The following is a 26,477-nucleotide window of genomic DNA, read 5'->3' on the forward strand; positions in this document are numbered from 1 at the left end:
TTAGTAGATTTGTTTTCAAAATCTTATTTATGAGGTATGAAAGATGCTGATTATTTACATATGCCTTTTATATTGAAAAGAATTATGCAGTGATTCATGTATAATTTATGTCTGGATATTTTTATGTCAGGGTTTAAAACTGTAAGATACTTGGATTTTGGTAAAAAGACTTAATGTATCTATTTAACATGTATGCAATTTACCACCAAATGTGATGATCAGATTATAGTATAAATATTCCTTATTAGTAATGTTATACCTTAGTAGTAAGGATGGTAGATTTTGTAAAGGTTATAAATGTATAACACAAATTATATATTTAATTCTTAAATTATATTGATACAGTTGCAAAACAGTGCTTTTATCTGTCTTTATGCATTTTTTAAAAACTATATAAACTTCTTTAAGAAATTGATATTCAGATGTGTTAGGGTTTTATCCATGGTATTAGGTATTAATTACTATAGAGCTTATTTTGTTTCTTTCATTAATAGGTTTCTTTTTTGAGCTGAACATAATGATGACTTCACAGTAAAGGATATGAAGTGGAAAATTAGTAGACCATATATATATATATATGTTTTATGTAGAATCTTGGTATTATGGAAGAAGCTTGATCTCTATCTCTGTTACTCCAAATTTAATAGTGGACAGCTTTAAAAAAAATAAGTGAATTGATATAAGCTCTTTTGAGAATTTTCATGTGGCAATAATTCTTAAATTACTGAATTGCATATGGTGACTAATTTTGGTTTTGATTCAATCTCTGTGCCATTAACTGTATTTCTCTAGCAGTTGGAAAAATGCATTGATGATGCTTTAAGGAAAAATGATTTCAAACCTTTGAAAACACTTTTACAAATTGATATTTGTGAAGAGGTGAAGATTAAATGCAGCAAGCAGTTTTTCCACAAGTTGGATGACCTTGTATGCAGGGTAAATACTCCTTTTTGTTGAATGATTGTTAAAATTATTGGATAGCGCTCTTTCTAGGAAGAAACACTCCATTGGAAGAAGTGAGTAAAAAGGCTTTGGCAAACTTGTTTACAGTTATATAAATAAGTGCTCATTTTTTAAAAAAATCTGGAGTCCCAAATAACATATTAGACTACTATTTTCTAAATACAGTATACAAAAAGTTATGTTTACATTGTGTTGCCACTATTAAATGTTACCTAAACTGAGGAAAAATAGTTTACCTATTTGAAGTTTGAAAAACTTTAAAAATCTATCAGCATATTGTTCATGTAATGGGGACAGTGCTTGGTGCTTTGAAAAATAAAAACAAATAAACAAAAATTATCCAAAATCCTGGACTTGATTTATTATATGTAAGGCATTTTTTATACCAGAGAAAAGGTATAGTACTCCAGTATCTGAGATTTATTATGAATCTAAAAGATTGAGTAAAAATTTATTTCAGTTGGTTAAATACATAGAGCTTTCTGGAATGAAAGGTAACTGATTCATTGTACCATAGTCTAAAATTTTTTGAACTTATACAAATCTGCATATTTGTGCTGGGTTTCTCATTCACACGCTGGGTGGCTTTAAGCCTTGCTTCTCTAAACCACACTTCTGTATTTGGCAATATGGAGATGATGGTAGTAGCTGACTTTCAGGATATGTGAGGATTATACAGTGCCAGTTCCACACTATTTTGTATTTACAGATGTTTAAATATATACTTTTTGTTTTAGGAACTTAATAAAAAGGATATTCAAGCAGTTTCAACAATTTTGGTTTCTTTTGGAAGATGTGGTAAAAATATCACTATATTGGGGCACGCCGGACTTACAACTATGATAAAGCAAGGACTGGTCCAAAAGATAAGTATAGAATGTGAAGTATTTATGTGAAGGGAAATAAGATTCAAGGTGTGTTTTCTAATAAATAAATGTTCAAAAAGTTGAAAAATAAATTTGGGGAGTTTACTTAAAACTTTAGGTAAAATAAGTATTTTTGTAACCTGAGCTACACGCTACAAAGATAAAGATCAGAAAGACCCTCTACACCAGGCTCCTTGAGGATCATGTGAATTTAAGGTCGCAAGACTCCCTGAGGCCTTTACTTGCTTTATTTTCTCTTATCTATTTACTGTCTAACTTTGTTTTTCTTTTTATATTGCTTATTATCTATTTCCCATGCTAGAATATAGAATATTGATTTTATTTGTTTTATTCATTTCTGAATACCTAGCACTGAGAATAGTACCTAACATGTAGCATATTCTCGAATATATGAATTAATTAAAGTAGAATAACACCAAAACTTCTCAAATAGTAATAATGCCAAAACAACTTAATTTGTGATGATTTATTTTCATTTATTAATGAATGTACCTGAACTTGGAATTTGAATGGGGAAATCAAGGTCTTCTGCCTAGAATTAGGATTAGTTCAGCCATTCCCACCTAAACAATGGTAAAATACAGTGAGTTACCAAAAAATGAAAACAACAAAGATGTTTAAAAACATAAAACTTCTTTTAGTATAATACTGGAATTTTTATTTTTAATGTTTCTTTATTCCTAAGTTTACTGTTTATGCAAGATAAGTACATGCTTAAAATTATTAAAATTGAATTCAAAGTAACTAATGTATACATTTCTTTTTTTACATGGTTGCCTGGTTTGAAAAATCAAAGGAGATTATTCTCAGCCGAGGAAATTCAAAAGATGAGGCAGTTATAAATATGATAGAAGACTTATTTGATCTTTTGATGGTAAAAATCACATTGATTAACCAATCTTACATGCATGTGTTTATTTAAAATACAGTTTGTGTTCTATATGTCCAGAGCCCAAAAGTCACCAACAGATTGGTTAGTGACTTGAGTGGATTAGTCGGCTCAGATTATATAAAGCACTTATCCTGACAAACACAATAAATAGTTAATAAGTTAAATAATTACATGGTAAATTCAAATGGGATCTGTTACTTTAATACTGTTTTTAATATTTACTACTGTATCAATATACTATAATGGTTTATAATACAAGATGATAAATTACAAATTATTCTTTTTTTTCAGGTCATACATGACACCAATGATGAAGGTATAATAAACATTTTCTTTCTTTTAAAACAATAATTTGCTTTTAGAGTTTTAGTATAATTTTGCAGTCCTCAGAGTATTGTCCTAATATTAGGAATCTAACTATTTAATTTAGGGATCAACAACCTTTTTCAGTAAAGGGCCAGATAGTAAACATTTTAAGCTTTGTATTAGGACCAAGCAAAAGAAATCAATGATACTATATAGGTACTTGTATAACAAGAAAGAAAACAGATTTCCACAGAGATCTTGGTACAATTCAAGATACTACAATAATTGAGTACAGTGTTTTTGTAATATAAATCAACTAATGAGACTAGCTCTCTTTTGAGGTGATGACATTTCACTTAATTAAGGCTCAGAGTTAGTGTTCGCTCTTAACAGAATTGATTGCAAGCGTTCATTTTTTATGCTTATCTGTAATGAGATTTTATGTGAATTGCATTAGAAAATGTCTTTCCATGTAGATGATGCCGAATACTGTTATCAGTTCATGATTTTTAATTGAACATGTTCATCACTTGGAAAGCATTTATGGAATTGTATTAGATTCTTAGTATTTGCCTTGTAGAATGTCATTGCATCGCGGATGAATCACTTACAACGGAAGGCTGGTGGAAGCCCCTCAGCCGAACGTTTAAATGGATTTTGAAATATGGAAATTTCCTTTGTACTTCATCCGTGTCCAGAAATGATGCTGGACCTGTAATTGGAACTCAGAAAAAAATGTACTCCTGTAAATGTGTGTGGGAATGGAGATCTCGCTCCTTGTTTTAATTTTTGACAACCTGGGAAATAGATAAAACAGTTCGTCATTATTGTGGTTCAGATAACCTTCCTTTCATTGAAATGACTTTAGTGAAGTATAAATTTCTCATATAAGAATGATTTTTGCCTTATGACTTTGGGTTGAATTCATTAAGAAATATAAACTCTATAGCCCATGCTAATTACTGAAGCCGTTCAGACACCGGCTAAATTCCTGAGAGGAGAATGAAATTCAGTGTGAAACTGCTGGTTCGGTGATGCGGATCTTTCCATTGAGCACCTACTGATGGTAACAGAGCCATACGAAATGGGCAGTGGGGCGGACTTGGTTTGTGGGCCCTAATTTGCCAACTTTTGACCTAATGGGACAGAATTTTCAGTATGTAGAACACGTGACAACTCATTCTCACTTGCAGATGACTGTTGCTTTTTGCCAGGGCAGCAGTCCAGCAAATTATTTTATCTCTGTTGGTTGAAGAATTACCTAGGATTGGTCACTGAGGGTGGAGAATTGTTTAGAAATAAAAGGACAGTTTGCCTTCAAAGCCAAAAATTTTTAAAAGCTCAATTGCTATTTACTTTGATGTAGTTAATGCTACCTTTTCATTGATTGCTTTACAGCTGACATATAACCTAGCCTAAACTTTTAAGTTTTTAGGGAAGAAAACAGTCCTACAGCATCAGTGAATATGAAGTAATCCATGTGCTTTTTTAAGTAAATAATTATATCTTTTTACCTAATTAAGTGTTTTTATTCTTTTTTTACCTTCAGTGTAGTTACCTGGAAAGTTGTGTATTTTCTGTTGTATCGCCAGTATTTAAAATTATTTTTAAAATCTGCATTATGAAATAGCATGTGGCAAATTCCTCTGAATATATTTAGTATTGATAAAACCTTGTCTTTTGCAACTAGGCTTAACTTTAGGAAAAAAGCTCAAGATACCTAGATCTGTATATCAAGGAGTGATTATGACCATTATGGAGCTTTTGATACATGATTAAATTAATGAGGCCGGTTTTCATAAGAACTTCATGATAGAAATTTCACTTTTGAACTATATTTATTTCATCTGAAAAAAGCCCTACTACCTTGAAACAGAAAGGAGAAGCTGAATCTGAAGTTATGCCTTTCCCAGCTCAAGATGAGTCAAATCTGTTGAGAGGTGTTTTTTTCAAAGCCACAGAGCTAGTTAGTAGGATGACTAGGACTGGATTTCATGTTTCCTGTTGCCCAAGACTGTCAGCGGGCCTTTTCTGAACTAGTATATTCTTTCATTAATTCATATAAGAAAATATTGCCACTTAAAAGAATTTAAAATACACATTTATTAATGATTTAACATTTTCAGGTAAAAGGCAAGTACTGGAAAGTTTCGTGCCTCGAATCTGTGTCCTGGTTATTGACTCAAGAGTGAATATTTGTATTCAGCAGGAGGTAAAACCATTTGTTAGTTTTTTAAAAAACTAAAAATGAGAGAGTGAAGCAAATTTAGTAGCAATTCATCAAAATGAATAATTTTTTCTTGGTACTGAATTAATTATGTAGTATATTTCTGTTGTCTTAAATTCATTGTCTGACATGATGAATAAATATGTTACCCAAATATTTATGGAAAATTCATAGCTATCTGTGTTTATATGCATATAGCTTGTATGAAAATAAATTATAGCATCTAGATATTAGGAGTTCTCAGTATTTAAATGTTAAAAATAACCTATATTAATATGTGTATGTGTGTACATATATATAACCATAAGAACAAATATTAAGTAATAGTTTTTGTTCCTTTATTTCTTATAACAGAGTAATAATAAACATATGTCTTATTGCAAAGAGTATAACTGGAATCATGATATATTTTATTCTTGATATCCTTGGTTTCATGTTTTTTGTATTCACTATTTTATACTTTATATTCTTTTCTCTACCCTTCTCCATTCCCTACTTAAAATGCTTTACTAAAGGGAAAAAAAATAGGCTTCTAAGTTTGTATACCTAGAATATTTCTCTAAATACTTAATGTTTCACTGAATATATAAAGTTAATGAATTATCTTTTTTTCTTTTCTAGACTCTAAAAAAAATGAATGCTATGCTTGACAAAATGCCTCAAGATGCCAGGAAAATACTCTCTAACCAAGAAATGTTAATTCTCATGTAATAATTTGTACCATATTGCTTTAATTAGTGGTTCAGGTTAAGAATTTAAAGGATATTTTATAAGGCTGTAAGACAACCATGAGTTGCATTAATAATTAAAACTGATAAACTACTGTAGATTTCTAATATAATTCATGGTTATATTTTCTGCAAAAGTCTATGATACTCGCCAATTGTAAATTTTAGTGAAGTTTTTGTCCCCTAAATATGTGCGTTTTTTATTTAATTGGTACTAGTTTGGTACGTAATCTGTTATTTTGATTTACAGGAGTAGTATGGGAGAAAGGATTTTAGATGCTGGAGGTAAGTATGCTTTTTCAAAATGTTCATATTTGGAAGTATTCCAAATTTATTAGTAAAATATAATATCTCTTTAGTCAAAATAATATTAACATTGTAATGTAGTGAGATTATGTGAGGGAATTATAAACTATGTACAATCAAGTGATTTTCAATTATTAATAGGTGATTAAATAATCTATATCTATGAGGCTAAAATAATAATTAAACATGACAGTAGGAGTCTTCAGATATAAATTGTGCCTAATGGTAGACTTAATGAATAATAATTTAATTTTCTAACATATTTGAATTACTTTTCCTAAGAAATTCCTCAAATGGTGTTTTGTGAAATTATTAATATTTTGGGGACTTAAAGATTTGTTTTTAAAAAATGAGTTTTTTAAAAGAACTCAATCTTTTCTAAGTTCAGTATGAGAAAATTTTGATGCAGTGGTTGGTTTTCATATCAAACAAACCGCTGGTTAAAGTACTTTGGAATGACTATAACCATCATACAAAAGTAAAAGCTTCTGTGATTTATAGACTATCCTATGAGTTATTTTGCAATTCACAACTCTAATAATGGAATGGCAGAGTCTTTGAATATTTAGGAGTTTCTTTCAAATATCCTTTTTTTAAAAAAAAAAGTTTTACTCTTTTCTTCTATTAGTAAACTTGTTATTTGCGCCAAACTTCTTATTTGGGCTATATTCATTTCTGAATCTGTCTAATCCATATAAAAAAAATAGCAAAAGATGAGTGAATGACACCAGTATTTTCCTTCTTTCTTTTGCTTGTTCTAATTGCTTGTAACCAATGACTTTTATAAACTTATTTTTCATACTTTCTAATAATACATTAACAATTTTTTTTTAAGATTATGACTTACAAGTAGGTATCGTAGAAGCACTATGTAGAATGACTACAGAAAAACAAAGACAAGAATTGGCATGTCAGTGGTTTTCAATGGATTTTATTGCTAATGCATTTAAAGGAATTAAAGATTCTGAATTTGAAACAGTAAGTAGTATAAAAACAGTAAATTAATAATAGGGGTTTTATTACTATGCTTTTTTAAAGTCTCTTTTTTAAAAATTAGGATTGCAGAGTATTTCTCAACCTTGTAAATGGCATGCTTGGAGACAAGAGAAGGTAAGCTTAGTATAGTGTTCAACCATTTACTGATTAAAAAAAAAAAAAAACTAGCCCAGGAGCCAGCACACAATGTTGTTGAACCTTTAAAATGTACTTGGTCATTTGGGATGTAAAATGCACAGGGATATTTAAAACAATTTTTTTTTTGTAATACCATTTATAAGTTACTGCATGGTCGACCAATATAATCTCCTGCGAGTGTTATTTTACTTTGTACTTTTTAGAGGAAACATATATTTGTATTTAGTAGTTAAAAATCGTTTTATTTAGAATTACATATACCTTATCATAAATTTAGTGTTTGAGGAATAATGAAAACCTAGTATTAATATTGCCTCCTTCATCCACATACTGGAATAAAAATATATAGCAAACAAATTGTATTTTTTTAATAATTAACACACTGTAACACTAACCTCTTTCTGAGGTTATTTCATCTCAGGAATGAGCATGAATGAAAAGTAATTAACACTTTTGATACTAACAGAGCAGTATTTGCATTTTATTCCCTGGCATCATATTATAGATGCCTAGGACATCTTTATTGAACATTTACTTTACTTACTAAGGAAACAAGGACAGGGTGAAGGTTGAGTACAGGGACTCAGACTCTTTGGATTTGAATCATAGGTTCCCCTCTTCCTATTCTAATGTGGGCAAATTATTAAACTTACTTGCCTCAGTTTCCTTAGATGTAAAATGAGAATACAGTAATATTTACCTCAAATGTTTGTTGTAGGAATTAGATGAGATGATTATGTTAAGTGCTTATAATAAAAAGTGTTTGACCAAGAAAGTGTTTGGTAAATTCAGTCATTTTTATTAGCTGTATTATTCACTTCTACTCTTCTTTTCCTGTGTAAAACCTATGGGAGCTTCCACTATCTTAATAGTATAAGCTAAAATAGGAATTTCTACTTATACTCTATAGCATAAAAAGTAAATTGGTATAGTCACTGTAGTTAAAAGGGGAGGCTGAGTAGTATCCTTAAAATAATATACTTTTTCTACAGAAAAATATTTCCATTAAACTCTTATTTTAGTTTAGAAGGAGATACGATTTTATTTAAATCCTTAGGACCACAGCCTGATTACCTTTTGATCCTAGACATGATTTCTATGGCTAGTCAAGATTACAGTGTGAAGGCTTATTAGTATTTTTTTAACATGAACTGCTTTTTATTTCAGGGTCTTTACATTTCCTTGTTTATCAGCATTTCTTGATAAATATGAGGTAAGTTTTAAATTTAACATGTTGGGGTACCTGGGTGACACCAGGGTACCTGGGTGGCTTAAGCGTCTGCTTTCAGCTCAGGTCATGATCCCAGAGTCCTGGGATCAAGCCCCACTTTGGGCTCCTCAATCAGCGGGAGTCTGCTTCTCCTTCTCCTTCTGTCTCTCTCCCTGCTCATGCTCTCTGTCTGTATCTCTCTGTATCAGAAGAGTTAAAATGAATAAATGAATGAATAAATAAATGAAACATGTTTTAGGTATTAGATGAACTTTGACACATGATCTAGTGAATTATAGGTTACAAGTTGACAAGAATGTTAAAAATAGTCATAACTTGATCACAAGTACAGCTGGGCTAGTATTCTGTGTCTAAGAGCCATTTTATGAAGTGACGTATTGTGGCCAAGGATAACTGAAATATAAAGATTTGCTTCTTTTCCCTTTAAGTCAAGCCCATTATTGATTTAGTATTCAATAATATAGTCAAACTAATATTTTCAACCTTTATTTGTACTTGGAATATTTGTGATTTCTTGGAGCTAGCTAATTTCTGTGTAAGGTATTAAAGCAGCATTTTTTTTTATTGTTTCTGTGTTTCTGATTAAATGTTGTGCTTGGCTGCTCTTTCTTTCTCTTACCTCATCTTCTGGCTGTCCTCTCTTTATTATTTTTTTTAAAGATTTTATTTATTTATTTGACAGACAGAGATCACAAGTGGGCAGAGAAGCAGGCAGAGAGAGAGGAGGAAGCAGGCTCCCTGCTGAGCAGAGAGCCTGAAGCGGGGCTTGATATCAGGACCCTGAGATCATGACCTGAGCCGAAGGCAGAGGCATTAACCCAGTGAGCCACCCAGATGCCCTTCCTCTTTTCTTTAAAAACAAAACAAAACAAAACAAACAAACTCAACCAGGAATATAACATAGTCATAATATTCTATTGTCAGTTTTAAAATCATTGCATATAATAATTTTTTATTTTTTTATTAGTTGCAAATACCTTCAGATGAAAAACTTGAGGAATTTTGGATAGATTTTAATCTTGGGAGCCAGACTCTATCATTCTACATTGCTGGAGATAATGATGTAAGCTTTATTCTATCTATCATTTTATGTTTGTGTGTAGGGGTGTATCTATCTATCTATCTATATATATGTTATAAAATGTTTTAATTTAAGAATTTGGATTTTTGTTTATTTGTTTTTCTGGCTTTTTAAATAGATTTCAGTATTAACCCTATAGTTCTGATTAGCATGGTAGCCCATTCCATTAATTAGAAATGAAGATTATTTCTGATGTCTAACTGCAACAGAAAAATTAATGCTAGATTTTCATACTAGTTTTTTAATATAAGATTTTTCAGAAATAAATTACATGTTAATTACCTAACATTTAACACTCATATGAACATATGAACTGGAATCTAGAAAAGATGCCAGTTACTCAAATGTAGAGGCACTCACTTAAAAATAATTTAACAAATACTGGTAAGTGATCTTATCCATTCATAAACTCTTCTATTTGAAAATAGTGAGGTATTGATTCTTATGGTAGTGTTTGGAAATGCTTTAGTCCTTTATGTGCTGTATTATAGCTACATTTAAACCTTCCAACCAGATGGTATATTTTCTGACTTCTTTTTAACATAAAGAGAATTCTCAAGCCTTTGTTTACAAATATCTACCACTTAATATTTAGTCCAGGGGCATACTTCTGGTCTGGACTATATAGTTGCTTTATAAAAGTCCAACTAGGAGTTGATCTGTATTTACTAATCTAATTGCAGTTGCTAAATTTTAAGGAGGCACTAGTCTTTTTTGCTCTGTCTCTTGTAAAATCCTGTTTTTTGTTCCAGGTAAACTATAGATAGACATTAAGCAAATGCCCCTGAGGTTTTCCACATACTCTTATTTCTTTTTATTTTAGAGCATCTTCATAGAATACTTAATTAAAATTGAGTTCCAAATATTAGCACAGCTTCTCAGGGTCACTCACAGTTTTAACTGGTGTATTTATTCCAGTAGAGTTTGTAGGAATATTTTTTCACTGGTTTATCTTTAGAAATGAACTTCAGGTTTGGGAGAAGAGGATGGAATAGGATCCATGTAGTGCCTGCCTGCACTCAGTGTGCTATAGTGAGGATTCCAACAAGAAAATAGCAATTATAGTATACTAGCCGGTAGGTATAGTATAAAAAGCATTTATAATTGTTAAATGCCTGCCATGTGCCAGAACCTAGAAAGGCAGGGAGAGTGCTCCAAAATGCATATTTAGAATTCTCTCTTTCTTGGATTTCTCTGGCAGTAGTATGTTCACCCTGTATTCTCTGACTTTCCTAAAGCCATTTTCCATGTAGTGGCTGCTTAAAATCCTCCTTCTGTATCTTTAACATTGTGTATGAGGGTCATTGTGATCTGGTCCTTGGCTATTTCTCTGACACCTCAGACCATTCTCTATGCTTACTATGTTCCAGCCACGTTCATTTTTTTTTCTTTTTTAACAAAGATCGTGCCCATTTCAGATCTTTCTACTTGTTTGTTCTTCTGCCCAGAAACTTCCAGATCTTTGCATCTCAGTTTCTTCCCATTTAGATTTCAGTATAAGTGTTGCTTCTTTATAGAGATACTCTCTGGTAACTCAGTCTAATGTTTAAAGTTGCTTCCCACCCATATGATCCCCTGAATGATGCAGAAAAAAATATTTGACAAAATACAACATCCTTTCTTGATTAAAAGTCTCCACAGTGTAGGGATAGAGGGAACATACCTCAGTATCATAAAAGCCATTTACAAAAAGCCCACTGTGAATATCATTCTCCATGGGAAAAACTGGAAAGCTTTCCCCCTAAGGTCAGGAACAGGAGAGGGACGTCCACTCTCACCACTGTTATTCAACATAGTACTAGAAGTCCTCGCCTCGCCTCAACAGACAAAAAAAGGAAATAAAAGTCATCTGAATTGGCAAAGAAGTCAAACTCTCACTCTTCACAGATGACATGAGATTTTATGTGGTAAGACTCCACCCCAGAATTGCTAGAACTCATATAGCAATTCAGCAAAGTGGCAGAATATAAAATCAATGTACAGATATCAGTTACATTTTTATATACTGAAACAGAAGAAACAGAAATTAAGGAATCAATCCCATTTACAATTGCACCCCAAATTGTAGGATACTAGGAATAAGCCTAACCAAAGAGGGGAAGGATCTATACTCTGAAAACTATAGAACACTCATAAAATAAATTGAGAAAGACACAAAGAAATGGAAAACACTCCATGCTCATGGATTAGAAGAACAAATATTTTTAAAATGTCTTTGCTACATGGAGCAGTCTGTACAGTCAATGCAATCCCTATGAAAATACCATCAACACTTTTCACAGAACTGGAACAAATAATCCTAAAATTTGTATGGAACCAGAAAAGACCCTGAAGAACCAAAAGAATTTTGAAAAAAGAAAACTAAAGCTGGTGACATCACAATTCCAGACTTCAAGCTCTATTACGAAGCTGTAATCATCAAGATAGTATGGTACTGGCACAAAAACAGACACATAGATCAGTGGAACAGAATAGAGAGCCCAGAAATGAACCCTCAACTCTATGGCCTAATAATCTTCAACAAAACAGGAAAGAAATATCCAATAGGAAAAAAGTCTCTTCAACAAATGATGTTGGGAAAATTGAAAAGCCACATGCAAAAGAGTGAAACTGGATCATTTCCTACACCATATACAAAAGTAAACTCAAAATGGATCAAAAATCTCAATGTGAGACAGGAATCCATCAAAATTCTAGAGGAGAACATAGGAACATGTGGCACATTTGACCTTGGCCACAGCAACTTCTTGCTAGACACGTCTCCGAAGGCAAGGGAGACAGGCAAAAATGAATTATTAGGACTTCATAAGGATGAAAAGCTTTTGCACAGCAAAGGAGAAGTAGACAGAACCAAAAGACAACCTACAGAATGGGAGAAGATGTTTGTTAAATGTCTTATCTGAAAAAGGGCTAGAATCCAAAATCTATAAAAGACTTAACCAAATTTAATACCCAAAGAACAGATAATCCAGTCACGAAATGGCGGAAGAAATGAACAGACATTTCTCCGAAGAAAACTTACAAATGGCCAACAGACACGTGAAAAAAAAATGCTCCACATCTTTTGGTGTCAGGGAAATACAAATCAAAACCACAATGAGATACCACCTCACACCAGTCAGAATGGCTAAAATTTAACAAGTCAGGAAACCACAGATGCTGGCAAGGATGCAGAGAAAGGGGAACCCTCTTACACTATGGGTGGGAATGCAAGCTGGTGCAGCCACTCTGGAAAACAGCGTGGAGGGTCCTCAAAAAGTTAAAAATAGAGCTACCCTATGACCCAGCAATTGCACTACTGGGTATATACACCAGAGTTAGAAAGGTAGTGATTCTCAGAGGCCCCTGCACCCCAATGTTCATAGCAGCAGTGTCCACAATAGCCAGACTATAGAAAGAGCCCAGGTGACCCATCGACAGATGAATGGATAAAGAAGATGTGGTATGTATATATAGATACACATCTATATATACACAGTGGAATTGTATTACACACACACACAATGGAATTGTATTACGTGTGTATAAATACAATGCCATTGTATATATTCCATTGGGGTGTGTGTGTGTGTATGCATACATATATATATATACATATATATATATATATAATGGCAAGATATATGTAAATGGCAAGATTTCATTTTTTTGATGGTTGAGCAGTATTCCATTGTGTGTGTGTGTGTGTGTGTGTGTGTGTATACTGCTCAACCATCAGAAAAATGAAATCTTGCCATTTACGATGATGCAGATAGAACTAGAGGGTATTAGACTAAGCAAAATAAGTCAATCAGAGGAAGAAAATTATCATGGTCTCCACATGTATGTGGAGTTTAAGAAACAAAACAGACGATCGTAGGGGAAGAGAGGGAAAAATAAAACAAGATGAAATCAGAGAGGGAGACAAACCATAAGAGACTCTGAATGATAGGAAACACACTGAGTGTTGCTAGAGGGGAGGTGCGTGGAGGGATGGGGTACTGGGTGATGGGCATTAAGGAGGGCACATGATGTAACAAGCACTGGGTGTTATGTAAGACTGATGAATCACTGAACTCTACCTCTGAAAGTAATGATACACTGTTAATTGCATTTAAGTTAAAAAATATAAATAAATAAAAATCATGAACATTTGCATAATATAAACATTTCTTAGAAGGGGAGGCAGTGAACCAGGAAGCATCACTTTGAAGTTAACAACCATTTTGCATGTGCCTCAAAGGAGCAAGTGTTTTTGCACATAGAAAATAAGAAGTTGCTCAAAGCTTTGTGGCAGAGAAGAGGGTAGGAACCCTTTCCTCCTGACCCTGAGGCTTTGGGGTATGGGAGAATTAGCACCTTACCTGGAGATGCCATGACGGTGGTGGTGCCCTCAGCATATGGACATGTTTCAGTTAAGGAAAAGAAGTGGTGGGAGTTAGTGAAGAGATTGAGGGTTCAGGGTGAATTTCTATAAAATGCCCTTAAGTAACAAAAGAAGGGAATCTATTTTCCTTACAAGAGTAGTGGAAGGTTTTAGGATCTCATCTTTTAGGAATGATAACCTAATTTTTCCTGTAGCTTTTTTTGTGAATTCAGTATTATTAAGTTATACAAATTTTCAGTGAAAGCGCATGGAAGGAGGAGGGGCAAATATGGTGATAATTCATGTGCATTCATGTTTGAATCTAAGGTTGGTCAATCAGTAAGTAGGAATTGAGGAATACATAGGATTTCACACTCTTTCAAAGGCATAAATGACAGGATTTGGTAACTTTTTTTAAAAAGATATCCTCTAATAAATACTAATGGTAGCGATTGCTTTTTTGGTCAAAATCAAGAAATTATAGCATTATACTATGAAATCATACCAGTATTTCCTTTTAAAAGTGAGCAAATAGATTAAATATGACACTTTATATAATGTATTACACAATCAATTGATGTAGCAAGAAATGTGTTACTTAGTGATAATAAAAAAAACCTATTGTTTGAATAACTTTTACGTTTTTAAATTGGTATTTACAGAAGATTTAAAGCAGAAGTAAATTATTTATTTATAGTCAAACCTGTTTTTATTTAAGGATCATCAGTGGGAAGCAGTGACTGTCCCTGAGGATAAAGTACAAATATACAGCATTGAAGGTATTAAACTTGTTTTCTCTAACTCTCCTCTTGACTCCAATCACGTGGGGTAGCAACTGCATGCTCTCTGCAGAAAAAAATAGACTAATGAAAACAAAGTCAAAATTTTCATATATTCACATTCATAAATTTGATGCCAGTATTACCTGAACCTGTATTTCCTCTACCCCAATTTTTCAACTCCTTCCTGAACTTGTTTCCTGTGTCTAGTCTAAAGCCTATGACTACTTTCTTGTCAATATCTTCAAGGCTCTTGCCTTTCGTCCTATTAGTTTGATTGGATCCAAACATCTAGTTGCTACACAAATATAACTGGAATTGTATAACACTGCTGGCCAAGTCCTACAACTTGCAGAGTGGTACCACTACAAATTCAGGTATCAAGATATATTTTAGTCATTTTGCATTCGCTTGGTGATCATTGATATATATTCCTTCGTGAAGTATCCATTTAAATATTTCATCATTTTATACTAGGCTGTCTTTTTTTAATTAAGTTTTTGAGTTGATACATATGCAGGTACCAGTCTTCTGATAGATAGATGTTTTGTGTAATAGTATTTTCTCCCCATCTGCATCTTGCTTAATTATTTTCTTAGGGATATCTTTCATGAGCCGAAGTCTTTAAGTTTCAAGTTCACTTGATCACATTTTCCCATGGTACTTGTTGCTTTGTGTGCCTTAAGTCATTTTTGCCTACTACCAAGTCGCAAAGATGTTCTTTTGTTTGTCTATAAAAAACTTGGTGGTTTTAGCTTTTATGTTTGGGATTTTGATCCATCTCAAATTAACATTTGGTTATGGTATGATACAGGAGTTGAGGTTCACTTTTTCATATGGACATGCAGTTATTATAGGACTGTTTGATGAAAAGCTTTCCTTTCCCCACTGGATTTCTTTGGTTCCCTATTTGAAAATCAAATGGCCGATAGAAGTGCATATCTTGTTTCTTGAAGCTCTACTCCGCCCCATGGATCTGCTTGCTGTTCCTTATGCAGAAGTATCACACTGTTTTAATTTTTGTAGATTTATAGTTAGTCTTGAAATCAGATAGTGTAAGTCTTCCAATGTTGTGGTTTTTTTCAAGGCTATTTTAGAAATTCTAGACCTTCTGTATTTCCATATATCTTTTAGAGTTGACTTATCAATTGCTATAAAAAGCCTGCTAGATTTATGGTTGCAACTGTAGTTTGATAGAGAGAGAAACAACCTTGTAACAGTAGCTAAGTATTTGAGTCCACAAGCATGGTGTAGCTTTACATTTGTTCAGGTCTTTAATTTCTCTTAACATTGCCTTGTAGTTTTCAGTGTAGAAATCGTATGCATCCTTTGATGAACTTACTTCCACATCTTCAATCTTAATCTTATATGATTATAAATAGAATTGATCTTTAATTTCATTTTCCAGGTATTTTCTGCTAGTATGTAAAAATACAATTGATTTCTAAATACTTACCTTGTATCCTACAAACTTGCCAAGTCACTATCTAGTTCTAGTAGTTGTAGTGTGGATTCCTGGGGATATTCTAGGCAGTCGGTCATGGTATCTGCAAGTAGAGATATGGTTTCACTTCTTCCTTTCTGATCCGTATGCCCTTCCTGAATGAACTTCCTTCCTTTATCCCTCTCCCCCACCTCTCCTCCCTCCCTCCATTTTCCCCTCCCTTTATTCTCCCCCACTCCTTTATTCCTACCTTTGCCTTACTGCAATAGCTAGAGCTTCTAGTACAGTATTGAATAGAAGTGGTGACAGAGGTCATCTTTGCCTTCTTCATGATCTTTGCTTTGGGAAGAACATGTAGCATTTGAGCCTCAAACATGATGTTAGCTGAAGGTTTTTTGTAGATGACCTTCCATCAGATTCAGGAAGTTGGTGAGTCTTCATGTGTATAAGCACAAGTGAAACTCTTGTGCAGTTCAAGGTAATAAATATATCCAGTACCCCTAGGTGTTCTTTATGCTCTTTTTGATCTATACTCAGGAAGATTTAGCCCCAGGAGGTCACTGAAGTTTTCTCTACCACGGACAAGTTTACATTTTCTGCAATTCCTTTAAATAGAGTCTTACAGCATATAGCAGTTTTTTTTCTGGGTACGCCTTTTCAACAATACCTATGTATATGCATATTTATGCTAGTATATATAATATAAATAAGTTTCCACGTACCCACTCACCCAGTTTCTCCAATTTTTTAAATTGTGGTTAAAAAAAATACAACATAAAATTTACTACCTTAACTATTTTTAAGTGAATAGTTCAGTAGTGTTAAGTATATTCACATTGTTGTACAACAGATCTCCAGAATTTTTGTCATCTTGCCAAATTATAACTCTTTTCCTGTTAAACAACTTCCCTTTTCCCCCCATCCTCTCAGCCTCTGGCAACCACCATTCCACTTTTTTCTTCTGTGAATTTGACTATTTTAAGTGAAATCATACAGTATATATCTTTTCATGACTGGCATTTTTCATTTAGCATAATGTTTTCTCCCATACTTTTTTTTTAAAGATTATTTTTTTAGGGGCACCTGGGTGGCTCAGTGGATTAAGCTGCTGCCTTCGGCTCAGGTCATGATCTCAGGGTCCTGGGATCGAGTCCCGCATTGGGCTCTCTGCTCAGCGGGGAGCCTGCTTCCTCCTCTCTCTCTGCCTGCCTCTCGCCGACTTGTGATCTCTGTCAAATAAATAAATTAAATAAATCTTTAAAAAAAAAATTTTTTTTTTTTAGAGATCACAAGTAGGCAGAGAGGCAGGCAGAGAGAGAGAGAAAGAGGAGGAAGCAGGTTCCCCGCTGAGCAGAGAGCCCGATGCGGGACTGGATCCCAGGACCCTGAGATCATGACCTGAGCCGAAGGCAGCGGCTTAATCCACTGAGCCACCCAGGCGCCCTTTTTTAAAGATTTTTATTTAATCTCTACACCCACCTTGGGGCTTGAACCCAAAACTCCTAGATCAAGATCCATTGACCAAGCCAGGTGCCCCTCATTTTTTAACTTTTACATCTTTTTTTTTTTTTTAACATCCTCTATATTTGTGGTACCTACATTATTGCATTTTAAAACAAAAAACCTGCTTGGATCTTCATCTTCCTCTACTTGGCTCACTCTTTTTCCATTCACAGTCAATTTTGAGAGATCATTTTTACCAAATCTTTTTTTCTCGTGCTTTTCAGTCCTGCTGTTACTACATTATTTTCCATCCCACTCCACTGAAATTTTACATGTCAACATAATAGTTAATTTTTTCTTAAAGATTTTATTTATTTATTTGACAGAGATCACAAGAAGGCAGAGAGGCAGGCAGAGAGAGAGAGGAGGGGAAGCAGGCTCCCGGTGGAGCAGAGAGCTCCATGCGAGGCTCGATCCCAGGACCCTGGGACCATGACCCAAGCCGAAGGCAGAGGCTCTAACCCACTGAGCCACCCAGGCGCCCCAATTTTATTATTAATATCAGTATGCACACTTTCAGTCCTTATAATGACCCTCCCTCACATTTGACACTGTTGACTACAATTTTATTTTTGAATCTTTTTTCCTAATTTCCCAGCTAAGCTCTATATACTTCTCCTTTATTTCCTATTTTGACAAAATGTATGATAACCTTCCAGGTCCCCCAGAAGGAGGCATTCTTGATTGTTTCTTCTCTCTCAACTAATCATTTTTCATGTTCATTTATTTCTCTTAACATTTTTTGAATTTCTTTTCTCCTCTATATTATCATGCTAATCACTGCTACCACTTCCTAATAATTAAGTTCTGTCTTTTGCATCTTGCAGACATAGTTGCACATAATTGGGCCAAAAAAAAAGTTATTTTCATTGTTTTAGTAGCAAAATTTGATTTTTCAGATTTATTTTCCAACATATAACTCTTCCTAATTATATGAGGACACTTTTATAAAAAATTAAATTCTTTATGTATAGATTAAAAGGGGTTTTTTGGAGCTTCCTGGCTGGTGAATAAGAATAAACCTTCATGCCTGGAGGGCGGGGCACCCTAAGCTTCTCAGGGACAGGTGCTCCTGTGCTCCAGACCCTTCCAGACCTCACACTGTGTATCTCTTCACCCAGCTGTTCATGTGTATCCTTTAGTGTCCTTTGTAGCAGAGTAGTAGTCTGGTGTAACCTGTAGGGAATGGACAGTATGTGAATTTTTACATGAAGGGCACACAGGGAAGTAAGAAAAAAAAAGTAGAATCTGGAACTCAATATTTGCAGTGAAAAAGAATTTAATTAGTTGCAGACTGAGGGGATGGGGAAGCAGTAGCGATGATGGATTGCAGGCAGTTAGACCCTTTCATGTATAAAATTAAGAATTTATAAAATAAAGGCTCCATGGGTAATCCTAAAAATTTTTTAAATGCCTTAGTAGGAGAAAATATTATATTCATATAGTGCATTTGAATCTCATATAAATATGTTTTATCTATAAATACTTAGACTAATTTAAAGATTTATTTATTTGAGAGAGAGTGAGAGCACGCGCGTGCATGCCCATGTGCAGTGGGGGCAGAGGCAGAGGGAGAGAGAGTCACACGTAGACTCTGAGGTGAGCGCAGAACCCATTATAGGGCTCGATCTCACAACCCTGAGATCATGACCTGAGCCAAAACCAAGAGTCAGACGCTCAATTGACTGTGTGCCTCCCAGGTGCCCCCAAATACTTGGTTATTTAGCAAGCCGCAAAATAAATTTTTTGGTATCTCAGTAATATTGCTAATTAAAAGCAAGCCATGGTATAGTCTAGGCACTTACAGGAGATACCAAAAATTTCAACAAAGCCCACAATAAAATATAACAAATATCAATAGATTCTATATAGATTGTCACAGTATATGTGGAGAATACTTTGTACAAAAAATGTGCAAAACATTCAGCAATATTAGAAGTAATTCTAATACCATGTTTAGGTAGGCAGTGAAACAAATATTGTATTTACTACAATTTCATGGCAAGCTGTAGAAAAAAATCATCTGAACAAAATAATAATCAAAATATCCATAAGGATTATAAGTTTTCTAATATTCATCAGAATTCAAGATATTGTTGTCTCCAAAGCCACCCAAACTTTCATCTCTAAAGCCTGAAAACTTGTTACTGTTGAAACACATGACTTTTTTTTTTTTTCCAAAATGAAACCACCAGCACTCTTTGAGTTAGAAACTGTCACCACTGTCTTCAAGCAATTAGTAATTCCGAAAGCCATCAAAGGACATTACTGCGGAAGTTTTTCATGACCACATAGTTGCAAAAACATAGAACACATATTCTGCTTGAGTAAGTCTCTCAGGAATCAGAATTTTATAGCCAGTGGGGGACATTTGTCCTATAGGTTAGGTCCTGAAGTAGCCAGTAGAACTTTTCTCGAAGTAGAGACAAACTTTTCTACTTGGCATGCTCCATCTCCATCCATCCATCCATCTCCATCTCATCCATCAGGATGTTTTCCTCCTGCCCAAAAGTACACATTAGGGGCCGGCGTGGCGACTTGACAGTCATCAACAGACGCACCATCCAAAGTAGGACAGAGCCACAAGTAGCCTGTAGTCCACAATACAGGCACACTAATTGGATGCCAGATGATTCTTTGGTGAATACTGGGAGGAACAGTGGTGAATACCTCTTAAAAACTGGCACTTCCAGTATATTCAGTGTATCAGTTGAATTAATGGAGGAGTCCCACTGACCCTTCTTCAGTTTCCTGGCCCTCAAGGTTTTTGACAGTTGTTTACTGTCAACTTGTTTGTAACAGCTGCATTTAAGAGAAGTGCTTAAATAGATGCTTATGCCTAGAAAAATAGTTATGTATGGAACTAAAGTTATTTTCTTTGTTTGCCTCTTTTAAATTTAGCAAATAGTTTTCTTAGATGTGTTCTAGGAATATTTATTAGGAACCTGTTAGTGTTCAGAACATATTTGGGCTTTAGCTCATTAATTATTGTATTAGCTTATAATTTACAGGTCAGGAAACTGAGATTCTGAAAAATAAATTGATTTGTTTGCATACATAGTTAACACTGGAATTGATTGTTAAATCCTAAAAGTTAATGTTATTTCACTTCAATTTAATTAATATGCTATATGACTTTCTTATTTATAGTATACCTAGAGAGTGGTATCATAGAAATGAATATAAACTAATCAGTGTGATCTGTTTGTATACAGTGAGAGAATCGAAGAAGCTACTAACCATAATTCTGAAAAACATAGTAAAAATTAGTAAAAGAGAAGGGAAAGAATTGCTTTTGTATTTTGATGCATCATTAGAAATCACTAATGTGACACAAAAAATTTTCGGTGCAAATAAATATAGGGTAAGTGTTTAAATTCCTTTTAATATCTATTTTCATAAAATTCTTTTTAATATTTTCATAACTCTGGAAAAGAATTTAATTAGTTGCAGACTGAGGGGGGGCTCATAAATTTCATTATATGTGGGGCTATAAATTTCATTGATTTTTTCCCCTTAGAATTCTTAAAATGACATGCTAATTTTTAGTTCTTTGAATTTTTATTATGGAATAGCCATCAGATTGTTAGCCATATCCTTGAGACAGCTGTTAGAATCTCAGAAGACAAAATAAGCTGCAGTATTCAAAATGGTTAATGAATTCCTGCCAAGTGTTTTACAAAGTGAATTGAGGCAAGACCATGTTTTTAAGATATTAAACATTTTTTTGCGAGAATTACAGAATCTACCTCAGAAGAAGTAAATAAGGGGCAGGTATAGAAGTTGAGAAAAGAGATTGCTCATTAAGATTCAGAAGGAAAGGCTATTCATTCAGATGGGGCTTGAAATGGCCTTGGAAGTTGATGGGTGAAATTTAGGGAAGATGCATTCTAGGACTGTGGAAGACATCATGAATCAATAAGGTGACAACTGATGTTCTGTTTCAGGGAGCTCCTCTGCTGACAAGCTTAGTCTGTTCAGGCTGCTATAGCTGCTCTAATACTGTAGACTGGGAGGCTTAAAATGACGGACCTACTTTCTTTTCTTTCCTTTTTTTTCTTTCTTTCCTTTCTTCTCCCCTTCCTTCCTTTCTTTCCCCTGCCTTCCTTCCTTCCCATTTATTTCTCATAGTTCTAGAGTCTAGAAGTCCAAGATCAAGGTACTAGCAGACTTATTTTCTGGTGAGGGCCCACTGCTTGGTTCACAGTAGCTGTCTTTTCACTGTGTCTTCATGTGGCAGAAAGGGTGAGGGAGTTCTTGGGGTCTCATTTTATAGGGACATAGATCCCATTCACGAGGGCGCTGCCCTGATGATCCAATCACCTGCCAGAGGCCCCACTTCCTAATACCATCACCTTGGGGATTAGGTTTCAATATATGAATTTAGGGGGACACATTCAGTTCATAGCAGTGCAGAAGATTTATGGTGAAGAAAAATAGAGACTGTGTGGAGAAGAGTATTTACATACAAAAGAAAGATTTGAGAGGATTTGGGAGTTTAGAAAGGAAACAGGAAACAATTGTATTAACATGGAAGGAACTGGGAGAAAATAACATTACGATGAATTAATTTAATTTTAGGAATTTACCAGAAAACAAGGTATTTCCATTGCCAAAACATCTGTGCATATACTTTTCGATGCAAGTGGATCACAGGTATGTGTCTGACTTACTTGGTTTTCATCACTGGGCTACGTTGAACCCTAAAAAATTGCACAGTATGATGTTGGAGGGTGAATATCTAAAAAACAAATTGTCTCAACATATAGAGCCCCAATAAGGTATGTGATTTTTTAAACATGTTATTAAAGATCATTTATTTTAGAACAGAAGATAGTTATTTCGGTAACTTTAAAAATTAGGTATGTATGTCCTACCGCTAATGCCAAAGCTTGTTTTATGTCTGTTGACATTCGAAAATGTGGGTGCTTTTTGTTGGGACACTATGTAGGACTAAGTACATAGAAAACAGGAAGAATTGACTTTTGTAAGTGTGGGACGAATGGATGCTTTATTAAGATACCCAGTGATTTTTGAGAACTTCTTGTGGTTTGCAGTTTGAAATACTTTTCTCCACATTCTCCAACAGATTCTAGTGCCAGAAAGTCAAACCTCGCCCATCGAAGAGGAACTCATTGCTTTGAAAGAAAAACCTAACTCCCAAAAGGAATTTGCTAAACCTTCAAAATACATCAAAAACAGTAATCAAGGGGACAAAAAGAATAGTCAGCTTGAGGTAAATATGGTCTCAAATAGCTGCTTATAAAACAGCACAGGTCAAATCATTGTGACATACAATATAGAAAGAAGCATCTAGAATTCACCTTAATGGCCTTCATCAGTAACATTCAGAATATTTCCTCTGCCTTTTACACATGCAAACAAAAGATAGTGTTTTATCAATTGTGTTTATGTGCAGGGTAGGAGGGTCAAGACAAGGTATACTATACACTTGCAAATTCCAAGTTAGAAATGTATAAGAAAGTACCCCTTGTTACATTTATCCTGTCTGTATTTGCTTTTGGCTGTTACTAGAATACCAATCTGTAAGTAATGGTCTCTTTATTTGCACAAGGAAAGAAAACTAAGTATTAAGTTCTTTTTCCTCCTCCTGCTGCTGGTGGAGGCTCTCCTCTAGGCCGCATTCAGCCGAACCAGTTCTCAGCCTTCCTGTCTCTTTGTGACACTTGACATTGCGAACAGCGCTTTCTTAATGTCCTTTCCTTCTTTGATTTCTGTTAGCCTTTTAGTTTTCTTCCTGCTTCTGTGACTACATCAGAGATACTTTTTCTCCCTGCATCGTAAGTATAGATTTGCTCCGAAAGCTCAACTCAGCTTCCTGAACGTCTCTATGCCCTATCCCTTAAAGAGCTTCCTTCGTGTGCAAAGTTTAAGCTCTTACACCGGACCGCTCTTCCAAGTGCTGCAGTGAAATCTCTGCTGACTCTTTGAATGTTTCCTTTGGTATGTCTCTTCTTTTCTTGAAGTCTAACCTCAGACTCTCTCATTTTTTGCTTCAAACGTGCATCTGCCTCCAGATTCCTCCAGCTTCAATAATGCTACCGTTAATTTTCTGATAGTATCCCGGATCCCGCCTCCTCTCCCCCAACACCAAGGTACTCATGATGGTTCTTTCGTAGTACCTCACGCATTCTTTCCTCCTCGTTCCTTTCGCCCTTACTCATTTGAGCACACCGAGCCCAGCCCAGCAGCCTCCTCATTGGCCTTTGACTCTGTGACCTGCCCCATGTGGTATTCCTTCCCTTTCCTTGATCCCCATGTGGTATTCCTTCCCCGCTTTCCTTAATCCCACAGTCCGTGTTGCATCCCGCTCAGAGTTGTGGCATCTCTGTGTTTATCTTCCTGCCTCTAAATTTTCACTCAGTTCTGAGTCCTTCTACAAATTCCTTTTACTCTGCATAGCCACCACATTAGTAAGGTTAACTGCTTTCCTGCCTCTTTTTACGATTTTATTTATTTGAGAGAGAGAGAGAGAGTATGAGAGAGCGCAAGCCCGAGAGGGGAAGGTCTGAGGACGAAGCCGACCCCCGCTGAGCCAGGGCCTCCGGGACCCTGACCGAGCTGCTGAGAGAGCCGGGCGCCCTTTCCTGCCCCTTTCGACGTCACACTAATTCTTGCCTCTGTACCCTCATTCGTGTCGTCCTTTCGTGTACCTTCCCTCATGTAATGTGCTGTTACGTTTGCAAGTCTTGATTTTCGCATTTCTTCACGGACATTTTCCTGTTTTAGTTTTTACTAATTTCTCACCTTTAGGCAAATTTAACTCTCAGAGGCTCTTCCATACATTTTGTCATGTTGATGTTATTCACTGTTTTTTCCCATTAGCCTTATATCCGTCCTTAAATGAAAAATTCCATCTTCTGTATTTCTTGGACAATTAAATTATAAAAGCCATTTTCTGTGTTTTTATATCAAAGTCATAACACAAGTACTTATTTAAAATGCTGATTCCTAGGGCGCCCCACCTTAAACTTATTGAGTCATAAACTCTAGAACTCAAGATCTCTGAGAAACAGTACCCTGTTATTAAATACCACCATGTTTTTGTTAAGGATTGACTGTTTGAAGCATTTATATGAATAGGTAACTTCCCGGTCCCATTCACTGTGCTGCTAGGAACTGTCTTTTCTTGAGGAATGCATTGTTTCAGTAATTTGTTTTCTGATCACTCACAGAATTCCCCCTTTTTCTCTCCTTTCACCCCTCCTCCACACCCCGTTTACAGACCTGTTAAAAACTCCTGCAGTATTTTTTTTCTTAGTCTTAGAGATAGGTGCCTTTTGAAAAACAGCTCCCCTCTGCATCTTACTAGTTTGTCTGTTTATTCCCTGTCATGGCGTCCTCTGAGATCCTCTCCGCTTCTGTTCAGTGACTCTAGCATGAAGTTAGAAAATGAACATCTTTGCTTGAACCGCCAGCTACTGTGCTGCTGAGTCTCTGAATTCCTATAGCAACTTTTTACTCCAAAGTCACTTTAGTCCTCACAGAATGTTAATACAGTTTTTAAAAATGTGTGAAAAGTTTTGAAGAATGCTAAATATTATGAAAGCATTTGCAAATTTACATAAATACATATCCAAACATATACTGAAATAGAATAAGAAACTGAGCCATTGGTTATAGATATACTCAGTATCAATAAAATATTTTCAGCTAGCATATAAAGGTGCTGTATTTCATATGTCTGGGATATTCTATAAATACTTGTTAAAATAACATTTCTTGTTTGGGCTACCTATTCAATACCAGATATTAGGGTAAAACCTTCTAAGTCAACCTAAAACACAGATACTTACGGATATTATGTTGTTTATAAAATACCACAGATCGGGGAATGGAGGGGCGCAGTCGGTAGAATGTCCAGCTCTTGGTTTCAGTCGTGCTCAGCACAGAATCTCCTTGTTCCTCCCTCTCTGCTCTTCCCCCTGCTTGTGCTTTCTCTTTTGCTCTCTCCATCTGGCTCTGAAGTGAATAAATAAAATCTTTTAAAAAAGTACCATATAGGGCACCTGGGTGGCTCAGTGGGTTAAAACCTCTGCCTTTGGCTCAGGTCATGATCTCAGGGTCCTGGGATCGAGTCCCGCATCAGGCTCTCTGCTCTGCAGGGAGCCTGTTTCCTTTTATCTCTCTCTGCCTACTTGTGATCTCTCTCTCTGTCAAATAAATAAATAAATAAATAAATAAATAAAATCTTTAAAAAAAGATTTTTTGTGTGTGTGTAGTCAAGTAAAATGTTACAGATAAAATCATAGAGTAATTTCAGAAGAGAGTGTGTTTTTACTCTGGCTGCTTCTCGTGATTTCAGATAACTACTCCTAGCAAAAGAAAAATGTCTGAAGCATCAATGATTGTTCCTGGTGCGGACAGATACACTGTGAGAAGTCCAGTACTTTTAATCAACACATGTAAGTTGTATAGTCTTAAAAGACTTCTAATAAACATATTTTTAAAACAAGCATTTTTAAATTCAGAGATATTCTGGACATAATTTACATAGAGGATAAGTTGGGGATACAGAAATTGTTAATTTACGAAGCACAAATGTCTTCTAATTGTCAAGAAATTTCAAATTTGTAAGAAAGGCATATTGGTTATTATCATGTAAACATTTTTAACGTATTAATAATTTA

At 34.7% G+C, this 26,477-nt stretch overlaps 1 protein-coding gene across 2 annotated transcripts in view; it reads left to right on the top strand.

Annotated features, from left to right (window-relative positions):
* SYCP2 (synaptonemal complex protein 2) overlaps positions 1 to 26,477 on the top strand; it is a 60,986-nt gene that overhangs the window by 204 nt on the left and 34,305 nt on the right. Inside the window, exons 2-17 of one of the 2 annotated variants that reach the window (XM_044262736.1) lie at positions 793 to 936; positions 1,701 to 1,829; positions 2,620 to 2,724; positions 3,034 to 3,058; positions 5,175 to 5,260; positions 5,897 to 5,982; positions 6,254 to 6,288; positions 7,145 to 7,287; positions 7,367 to 7,419; positions 8,611 to 8,656; positions 9,642 to 9,737; positions 14,819 to 14,879; positions 21,042 to 21,190; positions 22,408 to 22,482; positions 22,916 to 23,062; positions 26,153 to 26,252. In XM_044262736.1, the coding sequence (XP_044118671.1) occupies positions 793 to 936; positions 1,701 to 1,829; positions 2,620 to 2,724; positions 3,034 to 3,058; positions 5,175 to 5,260; positions 5,897 to 5,982; positions 6,254 to 6,288; positions 7,145 to 7,287; positions 7,367 to 7,419; positions 8,611 to 8,656; positions 9,642 to 9,737; positions 14,819 to 14,879; positions 21,042 to 21,190; positions 22,408 to 22,482; positions 22,916 to 23,062; positions 26,153 to 26,252 (1,480 nt within the window). Of the gene's footprint in view, positions 1 to 792; positions 937 to 1,700; positions 1,830 to 2,619; positions 2,725 to 3,033; positions 3,059 to 5,174; positions 5,261 to 5,896; positions 5,983 to 6,253; positions 6,289 to 7,144; positions 7,420 to 8,610; positions 8,657 to 9,641; positions 9,738 to 14,818; positions 14,880 to 21,041; positions 21,191 to 22,407; positions 22,483 to 22,915; positions 23,063 to 26,152; positions 26,253 to 26,477 lie in introns of those variants that run through there. The other variant, XM_044262735.1, reaches the window with a different exon arrangement.

This window comes from Neovison vison, chromosome 8 (genome assembly GCF_020171115.1).
Source record: "Neovison vison isolate M4711 chromosome 8, ASM_NN_V1, whole genome shotgun sequence".
In the NCBI taxonomy this organism is placed as follows: domain Eukaryota; kingdom Metazoa; phylum Chordata; class Mammalia; order Carnivora; family Mustelidae; genus Neogale; species Neogale vison.